Source organism: Bidens hawaiensis, unplaced genomic scaffold (assembly GCF_021521415.1).
Source record: "Bidens hawaiensis isolate Kalapana, Puna unplaced genomic scaffold, B.hawaiensis_p1.1 tig00026279_1, whole genome shotgun sequence".
Classification (NCBI taxonomy): Eukaryota; Viridiplantae; Streptophyta; class Magnoliopsida; order Asterales; family Asteraceae; genus Bidens; species Bidens hawaiensis.
In genome coordinates, this window is record NW_027505067.1 from 153,231 (window position 1) to 164,972 (window position 11,742).

The 11,742-nt window shown below is 33.4% G+C and overlaps 1 protein-coding gene and 1 pseudogene across 2 annotated transcripts; both read right to left on the reverse strand.

Annotated features, from left to right (window-relative positions):
• Positions 1-839: 839 nt before the first annotated feature.
• On the reverse strand, positions 840-5,279 carry LOC143610430 (protein trichome birefringence-like 34). The gene is made up of 5 exons (XM_077084914.1): positions 4,939-5,279; positions 2,020-2,194; positions 1,731-1,927; positions 1,491-1,649; positions 840-1,390 (listed from the first exon to the last, which is right to left on the reverse strand). Exons 1-5 carry the CDS (start codon positions 5,277-5,279, stop codon positions 1,039-1,041), a joined length of 1,224 nt encoding a protein of 407 aa, XP_076941029.1. The 3' UTR covers positions 840-1,038.
• Positions 5,280-8,658: 3,379 nt separating this feature from the next.
• On the reverse strand, positions 8,659-10,555 carry LOC143610433 (protein trichome birefringence-like 34; annotated as a pseudogene). The gene is made up of 6 exons (XR_013149586.1): positions 10,389-10,555; positions 10,068-10,350; positions 9,800-9,972; positions 9,406-9,604; positions 9,108-9,275; positions 8,659-9,025 (listed from the first exon to the last, which is right to left on the reverse strand). The product of XR_013149586.1 is annotated as a protein trichome birefringence-like 34 (transcript).
• Positions 10,556-11,742: the final 1,187 nt, after the last annotated feature.

Genomic DNA, 11,742 nt, shown 5'->3' on the forward strand with positions numbered 1-11,742 from the left:
CCAAAATGCATAAATTACGGGAATTATTGTCGTCTCGTGTGTTCATGTCGGTCAGATTTTTGGTGCTATTAAACCCATAAAACATGGAGAAGAGATTTGTAGGTTGAAAAATAAACATTAGCCAAAAAGAGACAACAAAAGGTGAAAAATAAATAAATTGTGATAATAATAAACCACATTTCTTTGACTTATATGATTTGAAACTTTGAAAAAAAAAGGCAGATACAAAATTAATGAGAAAATGATACCTTCAATGAAGCATGTTTCTTTATGAATGCCTTTAATGATATACAATAATCACAATTTAAAAATAAATATATTTATATAGAATATCTCTACTTAAACGAATATATAGATGATAGTAATATCCTTATTGTTACCAAACATTTGCTCTAATGGAAAATATGGTGTTTTTGGATTTGGTTCGGTTTTGTTTAATGATAACATTACACTTGTATCATCAACCTTGTCTTCAGAGGGAGTTGTAGATCGACCGAAAATGATACAAAAGTGAATAGTGGATCTCGTCCACGCACTAAATAAAAAATAAATTAATTTAAAAATTATAATTTATAAAAGTATATTTTAAAAGGGATGAGAAAAAGTGAGCATGTTGCATTTGTGTGTGAGATCAACCAATGGAGTATATTACTAATTAACAAGTAATTCAATGAAATAATTAAAAGTTGTTGGAAGTTGAATAGCCTAGTGAAAACATGACACAAAAATTCACTTTATTAATCCATAATCATATACATTTATATTTATATTTATATGGTGTAAAAAAATAAAATTCAAAGTAGTGAATAAACCTTTTGACTTGGTAATGTTTTACACAACTAAACAACAAAGGTGTTGGTATAGCAAAACCACCAAACAAGACTTTGGTGTAGTAGCTTTCAACTTTTAACTAGTTGTTTGAATATTGTACATGCCATCATCACCAATCACCTACCTAAATTTTCTCTTGTCAAAACCTATTGTATGACATGCAATTAAATGTTGTAATTTAGATTGCAACTATCCGATGACAAAATTTCATATTTTATAAAGGATGTAAGCATATAGTATCTCATTCCAAACGTCCGGGACACCGGGAAGACACCAATGTATACAATCTGCATACCAGATAGGGTTGGCCAATTCTACCTTTGTTGGAGGAACCCAATGTCTTTTGTAAATAGATGGATGTCCGTCTTTTCTATATTGTGAAAGTTGTGTTATATTTAAAAGTTCAATGTTTAAGCCTGCCTTTGCAAGATCTTGTACCACCGACTGTGCTGTTCTCATCAGATTAGTATCCGATCCTTTTGCCCAATACCCATATTCCATTATCGGTTGAGTTTCGTTAAAACAGTTTTCTCCCATTGTTTTTCCCCAATCTCCACCTCTAAAATTTGTAATAACAAAATAATTGAAAGGTGATGAGTGTAAAAATATAAAAGGTCATAACTAGTTTGTGAAAATATAGCTAGTTAGATAATGCATACTCTTTGTGATCCGGCGAGAGACTTATGAAAAACATTCTAGTTTTCTTGCGATCAAGGTGAGCCTCCAACCAATTTGACCATGTTCTTAGAGCCATTTCGTAACGAGTGACCCTACTAGATTCGATAGAAGTTCTATTAGGCTTTTCAAACGATCCCCACCTAAAATAGATAAACTTTTAGTGTGTTTAAATATGTACCCGAGTAAACATTCTAAAAACCATACAATAAATAAATACTTACACGAGTGTCATATTAGGCTCTAGCCACCACGTATATGAGTCAAAAATTAATATGTCAGCATTAATCCATTGCTTCGCATGCCTCTCTATGCTCTCAATTTTCATGATCCGGTCATGTACACGGTGGTGTACCGGATCATCACAATTTGATTCTACCAACAATGGTTCCCAATAAAAATCAATGGAAACATTGTATTCCTAAGATGTCACATATAACAATAGTTAAGCACATGTCACATTTGTACAATACAAGTATATAACGCGTTGAAGATATCACGAAATAGACTTACAGATGCCTTAAAAGTGATCAACGAGCCATGCCATTCCGCAACCTTATGTGATGGTTCAACGATCCATGTGTCGATGAGACAAAGAAGTGAAACCCAATGGTTCTTACCTAATGAGTCCCCAACAAAAACAACCCTCTTGTTCCTTAGCTTTTCCAATAATGCCGTTCCATTAAACCTACACCAGTCATACAAAAAAAATGATTAATTGTAAATACTTAAAATTTAATAAAAATTGGTATTGCTTTTGTCCGATACATGTCTTATAACAATTTAGGATGTCAAACAGACTCGAAACCCGAAATTTTAACGATGTGTATGAGATTAGTTTAAAATTTTTCATAAGTACAAACAAATATTGTATTAGATGATACCCTACCTGATTGCCTTTATGGTACACATTTATATCATAACCATACATGTAAACATTTTCTATACACTTATCTTTGCTAATAGTTTAATTCACTAGTTTTTAGTTTATATATCTAATTCTTTTTGTAATAAAGTTATATAAAAATTAAAACAGTAAAAAATGTGTGTGCGAATCGAAACGGGTAATTTCTAACAAACTAACTTGTATACTCGATACTCATTGGTTGTATAAGATTCGTGGCGAATATCTGACTAGGAATGAAACACTCTTTTACAACTAGCTATGAAACTAGAATTATCATATGGCTATTTGTTGTGGAATAACGCCACAGGTGTTTTGCATGCCACATAAAAATGATAACATTCAAAGTGCTAGATAATCTTTCATTATTTATTTATTTTCTGTAATTCATAACTAGCGAGTTAAAGCTAGTTAACCTAGAACACTCAAGTTAATAAGTGGACTAATTAAAACCTCATTGTTTACAATAATATGACGTGTTAACTAGCACATACTACTTAGACCATAACATATACCATAGTGGTCTTGTGTTGCCATCCCTAGTAAATATCATGTGGGGTAAATGTACAAGTTGAAATAATGTTTGTCTACTTTCTTGAGCTCCCTGAACACTGACATGGTACACACTACACACATACACAAGTTACAGCCCCACAATGCTCTGCATGCAACTTCTTTCTCAAATTTCTAGGTAAGCATGGCGTTATGTATGAGTATGAGTGTGATCAGTCTATTATCATATTACATAATGCATACTTGTCAACTTTCTTCAGGTCATGCCAGAGACAATGACACATGGGCTCTATTTATTATGTTACAGTGTCACACTAATGCATATATGCCAACTTTTTATATTAAACAATCTTTCAGCACCTCATACATACATACATACAAGAAAAGTTAAGAAGGTTATCCAAAGTGACAAAATTACCAAAACTTAAATATACTACTAACTATCCGAGTAGAGTTATGGTGCCCATAAGTAATAAATAGGTTATGACGAGCTAGATCATATGACAAATCCGTAGATGGTAATTTGACCCAACTATCAGACCCGAACTCCATCATTCAGATCTATGATTATATTATCTTATACTTTCCCCAAGTTTTAGCGATTTTTATTCTTTCATTTAGTCAAAAATTCGTAAATCACTTATTGTGTGTGTTTATAGGTCCTTAGGTTGTCTGTTACGGAGAAAGGAAAAAGACGTTAAAGGCCTAGTCAACATACTATGGCGTCGAACAACCACAATGACAACACACTATTAACCAGGATGGCTCCCAACACATTTTTGCCCTCTAGCGCCGTTACCATGGTGGCGTTATCCCTTTTTAGTGGACGAAGTCCACTTCAAACTCACTAATCATATTTAAACATACACACACATTTATTTACTTTTTATTTTTTTTCTTTTATTTTAAATCTTATTTAAACCAAGTTAAATCACAACATGCTAATTAAGTTATAACCTCTCTGCCTACCTGATAGTGACATGAAACGAAAACTAGCTCTTGCTAGTTATCCTACAACACACAATCTAAATATCAATCTTCAATCGTAAATTTATAATTTCAAATATTAGCAATATCTAACAAAAAATTTAGAAATCTTAAAAAATATTATAAGGCTATACATAATGGTTAATGCCCCTTAAAAGGGCATTTTTCGTTACATCATCAACTTTTTCAGTCAAACACTTGTGCAATGGATAATGCTTCTTCAATTATTACCACTTTAACACACCTATTTGCTTTATCATATAAACGCCTATAATGCCTCATATGTCCCATGTATAGGGTTGTTCAAAGAACCAAACCGAACCGAACGCGGGCATGCTCATACTTGGTTTTGGTTTGAAAGCGAGCCGAACCGAGCGGATTGAATTTAAAGAAACGAGCGAAATCTTTATGCTTGAACTTGGTTTGGTTTTGAAACCGAGCGGCTTGGTTCTGTTTGGTTTTGCTTGATTTCGTACAAAGTTTCCAATTTTAAATTTCTAAAACTTCAAAATATCATTAATTCAAGACTTTTAACTCTAAATTGTCTAAACTTTCACGTTTAAAATATATAAAACTCATACTTAACAATAAAACATATATAAAACGAGTGACTATGGTTTAAATTTGAACTTTGAATTCAACACAAAAGAGGGAAATTTTAAAAACTTTAAAAAATAGTATACTTTTATATATATACATAAAGTTTATATATAAAACTAATATATAAAAATTAATTCGAGCAAAACGAACCGAACCAAACCGAGCGAGGCTTTGCTCGTGCTTGGATTACTTTTAAACCGAACCGAGCCGAACGGCTCACTTGCAAACCGAGCCAAAATCAAACGAGCATTTTTCAAGCAAAATTCGAGCGGCGGGCAGTTTGGACAGCCCTACCCAAGTATAGGGGCTTTATCCGCCCTTATAAATGCCCCATTACACATGACTTATATCAAAATTTAATATATTTAATATATATATTACTGCACATTTCGTGTTTCCGCCTTATATCAACTAGAAAGAGGACGTACCGTGGAAGGTGACAGCCATGAGGCTGCCATTTCCAGAACTGATACTCAAAATCTTTCCTTCCAAACTTCTCACAAGAATAATCATCTGCCATGAAAGAACACTGTCTCTCTTTATACAAAGGTCTTGACTTATTATCATACACCCAACTTCCATTAAACAAATCACAACCTTCAAAAGAATAATCCTCCATTTCCTTTTCTCCAATAATATCAAAACTAATTAATCCACCATTATCTCCATAAAAGTAAACAACTACCATCATCACCACCATTAGAACCATGAATGTTCCTACAGAATGATATCCAGGAACCAGTTTCTGTAGTCTTTCAGTTCCCTTCATGTTATTGTTTTCAAGAAAATGGTGTATTAAGGAAATGGAAAGTGGAAGAAGAAGAAGATATAATGAAGGGTGTTACATATATATTTGTTTATGTTTTGGTATTTATGTAACTTTGGTAGTTGGTTCATCTAAAAGATATTCATATCATTTGACTGTTTAAATAATTATTTTGTTTGATAAAATATGCATATGATTATTATTGACCTCTGTCAAAAATCAATTTAATAATAGTCTTGTAACGCTTTTCAAGAAAAGTTGTAATTCGAATAAACTTTAATAAGATAAGAATCGGGAAGTATTTATTTTTATCGAATATTGTAACTTTAATACTACCTTGTAACTCGAATAATTATTTGTTTTTTTTTCATGTATTTTTCTTGTATTTTTTGGGCCTTTTGTTTCTCGTAAATGATCATTTTTTTTCGTTCAATGATATTGGCATTTCAAAATACATTTATTTATATATATTAATAAATAAATAACACTAACACTCAAAGATTCAGTACTCATGAAATTAATACGAATAAGTGGGATAGTAACATATCAGTGATTTAAATTACCGTTTGAAAGGAAAAAACACTATAAAAAATGGCTAGTTTTTTAGGCATCCGTGGAGCGAGCGATTTGATAAAAATAAATTAACATGCTAAACATACAAATAACTTTTTTTATAAGGTCAATTTTTACAAAGAAGATTGAAAAAGGGTACATCGAGCCAGAAGCAAGAAGATCATAAAGTATAAAGAAAAAACAAATACGAATTACAAACCAACAGCTAAACATACAAATAATTAGATTAATTATTATTACTTTAGATTTTTTTAAATAATAATAGTTATTATTGGTATTTTTGACCTTTGAAATATATAACCAAGTAAACACGTAGCAGGTTATATTATGGAGCAAGTCAATCTCCCTAACAACTCTCATAACTCATAAGTTGTTTTCTTTTTATTTCTGTATGGGCGTCCTCTCTACTAAATAAACAATAAAAAATGTGAATAAAATAATAGTGAGCAGTTTATTAAATTATAAAGTATGGACATTAATTGACTTGTTTTTCTTTTTATGAGAGGTTGCTAAACTAACTAATAAATAAAATAACAAACACACACTTTTGAATCTTGAGAACCGACAAGTTGCTAAACCAAATACACACGTTGACTTTAAAATTATAATCACTAAATTATGAAAATGGTAATCACATAATCATCAGGAGCCAGAAATTTTAAGTTTTTTATAGTGATCATGAGTTGTTAATCATGGTTTCAAAGTCCCATACATGTACTTGTAAGGAAAATTTTGTAGATTGAATTAAACAAAACCAGGTCGTGTAGCGATCACATACTATACAATATAAGAAAGATTTCTAATAATATTTAGAGTTAAGGTAACTTTTGGTATGCATAAATAATAGACTAAGACGAAATGAAATGGATAATTATATTTTAGGCATTTAAAATACATTCTATTCACCTTGGTTTCGTGTATTCTTTGGCCCACTTGTTGAATGGGCCCCGTTTGACATGAGTCTTAGCCCATGAATTACACTTTGGGCTAAGATTTTGCCTTCTAAGTGTACTTTAGTTTTCGGGCCCAAAATGGAGGTTGCATCTAGAGGTACACAAAAAACCCGAACCTGGAACCGGACCCGAAATGAAAACCCAGAACCGGTTTTTTTAATACCCGAACCCATACCCGACCCTACCCGTAGGGTATGCATTTCGGCACTAGAACCCGAACCCGAACCCGAACCGGACCCGATTTGTACCCGGTAATACCCGAAAACCGAACCGGTTTTTTCCCATACCCGGAACCGGGTTTTTCCAATACCCGATGTATACCCGAAAAATACCTTAAAAATACCCGAAAAATACCCCTAAAAAGTGCAACCTATTAAAAAATCCAATATATACTCGAAAAAAACCCAGAAAAAAGCCCGAAAAACCCACAAATAGGGTTTTTTCAATATCCGAAAATGGAGTATTCAAATACCCGGTTTAGAATACCCGGTTCTGTACCCTACCCGAACCCGATGCATAGGGTATGGTTTTTGGAGGCAATACCCGGACCCGAACCCTACCCGGTTATTACCAATACCCGATTTTCTAATACCCGGTCATACCCGAACCCGGTTCCATACCCAAACCCGGGTATTTAAAAAACCCGATTTGTGCACCTCTAGTTGCATCTATAGACTACAGTTATACTTCTATTTTTATTTGTGGTTTGTAGTACACGCACACAAACCGGGTATTTTGTAGGAATCGGAACGGGATAGGAACCTGTTCCGGGTGGTAAATAAAAGTCAAAACCGGGTCGGAGAGGAACTGATTCTGGGTATAGTCGAGTTTCGACCGGGGTTTTCGGGTTGGGTTGGGTTTTGATCGGCTAAAGGTAGAATAAGTGTATATGTTCGGGGAGAAACCCAATACTAGGTCGGGTTCGGAACTGGGTATTTTGTGCACATGTAGTCTGTAGGAAAAACCTCATTTAATCAGTCTTTGAACCTGAGCCATCAAGGATCCCAAATCTTAATCTTCACCATAATGTAACTAGACTAGAAGGTCAGTTGCATACTTTACTACTATGACGTATCAACCACCTCTCGGCTACCACCACTTCTTAATTACCACCTCAATTAGGGATGAGTTTGTCATCGATTGAAAATCCTGATCCCAATTATTCCAAAAACTTGGTGTCGGAATCGTACGCAAAACAAATTTGATAAATACCGATCCCGATCCCGATTTTTCCAAAAACGTGGGTACCAATATTAAAATGTCCATTCGTTTCGATACCGATACCAACATGATTCCAGTACCTGATACAATTTACTTATCCCTAATTTCAATGTTTTTTTACCCTTATGATGTTCTCTTTTGAATATATTTATAAATTATAATACATTTTTAAAACAATTTCACATATCTAAGATAGGTATTATATTTTCATGATTTCCAAGCAAGAGCGAAAGAAGGAGCACGTTTAAATGAAGGCCTTATGCAGGGCGTCCCTTGTTATCTACGTTTTCCAATAGTCGATGATAAATAAATAAATTAATAAATAAATAATAACATATGCTCGAAGCACATAAGATAAATAAGAAATCATAATTACTTGTGTGTTCACTAACAACTTTTCAACTATCAAAAGTAAAGGCATTAACCCTTAACCCATAATACATAAATATCAACAAAATAAAACATGCTTGAATTGTTCTATAATGGCAATAACCTAAAAGAATCACACTAGATCACTTTGGGGGTAGTAGATTTCAACATAACACGACATATTTCCGTCTCGAGCCATTTTCTTAATTAACAAAAGAAAGTAAAATGATATTTGATCGAAAAGACTATTTTAGTAGTTTTCTCTTTTATTGGCTAGCGGTTTCTGTTGTTGGAAAAATGTAAGCTAAGAGAAGTTCATTCCAAATATCGGGAACCCCGGGAAGACACCAATGTGTACAATCAGAAGCACGTTGTGGGTTAGCCTTTTGTTCAGCGGTTAAGGGACGCCATAGTCTCCTATGGACCGTAGGGTGTGCATCTTTTCTATATTGTGTTAGTTGTGTTATGTTTATTAGTTGCACGTTTACCCCTTTGGCTTTCAATTTGCTCAATGATGATTCCAATATTCTTAGCATTTTCGGATCTGTTCCGCTTTCCCAGAAACCGTCAATCGTCACCGGCTCTTTCTCTTTGTAACAAGTTGTTTGCTTCTTGCCTCCCCAATCTTTAGCACTACAAATTATAAAAAGTTAATTGACATACTAAAACAACTAAAAGAGAATAACAAAAGGGCTTTTGTTTTTTTGTTTGGTACTTTGAATGAGTTGCTGTAAGGCCCATAAAGAACATCTTGGTCTTTGCAGGATCAATATTGTTATGTACCCATTTGGACCATGTTTCCAAAACCATCTTATACGCACGAACGTTATCAATCTCATCGTACACTTGATTCGGACCACCCAATAATGATCCCGGACCCTTCCTGATTTGGAAACAAGAAGAGACCTAACTTGTTACTTTGGCAAATATATAAGGTAAACTATTCTCTATAGCCTATAGACTCTATATCACTTAGTCACTTACAAGTTAAAAAACATGTTACTTGAACTAACAAGAGCTTTATTATAGGTAATCTCCACCAAAGATAAGTATTAAAGACGAGTATATCCGCATCAACCCAATGCCTTGCATGTTTCTCTATGGATTTGACACGAATAGTTCGATGGTCAAGGCGATGGTTTGATGGATCATCACCGTTAGATTCGACCAGCATTGGAGCCCAATAATAATCAACCGATATATTGTACTCCAGTATTGTTTTATTCAATTGTCACTTTCATCATCTAAACAACACACACTTGTAAACACAAACATTGTGTTCTATATATTAACATATAACAATTCAAGAGAAACATTTATATATTTGATTAACAGAAGTTTACACTTTTACGTCCGAATGGAAAATATAAATATTTATGGGAATGGATCGAAAGGTATGACTTACATTGGACCTAAAGGTGTACAAGGTACGATTGAGCTCCTGGCCGAACTTCTTTACCCCTGGAATTGATGAATAGAGCACGCACATCATCGAATCCCATTGGTTTCGGTTTACCGAATCACCAACGAACAATAACCTTTTACCCTTTAGTCTCTCCACAATTGCTTTGCCATCAAATCTATTCATTCAAAAGAAATATAATATTAGACACTAATAGTACTAAGAGTTTGTTAATTGATTAGTTCATGCAAAAACTTTAGAAGATAATATTACAAATTTACATCCCTAGGGAAGTCACAGCCATGAGGTTGCCATCTCCATCTTTGATACTTGGAATCCTTTCTGCATAAGTTTGGCAAGCTAAATCGCCATGTAGAAAAGGACACTCGTGTTCTTTGTACAAAGGGTAATGACTCTTGTTATCGTAAACCATTTGCCGGAGAACAAATCACAAGTTTCTGTTAAGGATGGTGGTGCAATTTTAAGTCTTCTTTGATGTTCAAAAACTTGTGCACCTTTATCAACGTTCATGTTCATGTTCGTGTTCATGCCTGTGTCTGGATTTGACTGATCTGTAGTAATAGTGGTAGTGTAGTGGTAGTGGTGGTAGTAAGAGTAACCTTAATGTTGTTACTCACTGCTTCTTGATTAGAGTTGCTATAAAAGCTTAAAGTTGCTAATCCTCCAAGGAAGAACATGATTATGCTACAATGGAACATGGTCTTCATGTCCCATACCATTGAACATTGCTTCTTCACCATCTATATATCTCTCTCTAGATCTCTCTCTCCCACACACAAAGAGAATAGAAGGAGAGAGACTACAATTTTGAGTGATAGAGATACCAATAGCTTTAACTCTATTTATGGTTAATTATCCTTGTACACAAGGAGTTAAAAGGCTTAACTATTTTCTACGCATGCTTGGAGTTCACTTAATTAATTAGGATTGAGATTGAGATTGAGATTTGTGATCACAATGAACTGTTTTATGATGGATATATAAAGGTGGGAAATGATATACTCTATCTTCAATATACTAAAATATGTATATATAGAGGCTTTCTTTTTAAGTTATATTTAAGGGCATAAATTTGGAGGATATTTTAATCTTTTATTTGAATTCTTGTTTTACATTTACCGATAGATTATTAAGGAATTGTCGATAGGAAAATATATAGTTCCCATGCATGGCTTAATGCATCGCGATCCATAATTTCTTAATTAAAACCTTTTTCCTACATGTTAGGTTATGTAACATCTTGCTGGCTAGGCTGACATGTCACATATACAGTAGATCAGAATTTAATGCTTATTTATAATTGATGAAAAACAATTAATTAATATTATAATTTATCAAAAACATGGTAGACAATATTATTTATTTCTTCTTTTATAAAACCCTTTGATCTTTAAATATTTCCCAAGCCTCCAATCGATTCTTCGCGGATAAGCTTGAATACCTAACGTAAAAGAAACAACAAAACAAAATTGCGTATAGTGGGCAGATAACAAAAGATATTCAACATAATTATAAGCTTTCAACATTTAACATATCTTATCAATTCGTACTTGTAGCATATCAATTCTATACATATCAATTCGTACTTTGATCAATCGCATAAACTTGCTAATCGAAATAACTAAAAATCGAAGTTATTAACCAATACTTAAAAACAAAGAATCAATAAACCATGTCATAAGGTTACGGATGGCGTGCTTGAGGCAATATTTTCTCTCATGGGTATGACACACATGTCTCCAATAATTCAGTAATAAAACAATTTAGTAATTATTATGATCAATCCGTATGTCTCAGCTCACTCACGTTTCTCATGAGAAAAATAACGAAGGTGATAAACGCGTAAATAAGCAAAACAATCAAACGTGTCAAAGCACATAACTATATCCAATACCAAAACCGTCCATCACATTAGGGTCCAAAAACA

Excerpts from the sequence above, each read along its gene's own strand:
- LOC143610430 (XM_077084914.1), bottom strand. The coding sequence starts at position 5,279 with ATGAAGGGAACTGAAAGACTACAGAAACTGGTTCCTGGATATCATTCT. Across the intron at positions 2,195-4,938 it reads CATGGCTGTCACCTTCCACG|GTTTAATGGAACGGCATTAT; the intron begins GTACGTCCTCTT and ends TGACTGGTGTAG. Across the intron at positions 1,391-1,490 it reads CTCTCGCCGGATCACAAAGA|AGGTGGAGATTGGGGAAAAA; the intron begins GTATGCATTATC and ends TACAAATTTTAG.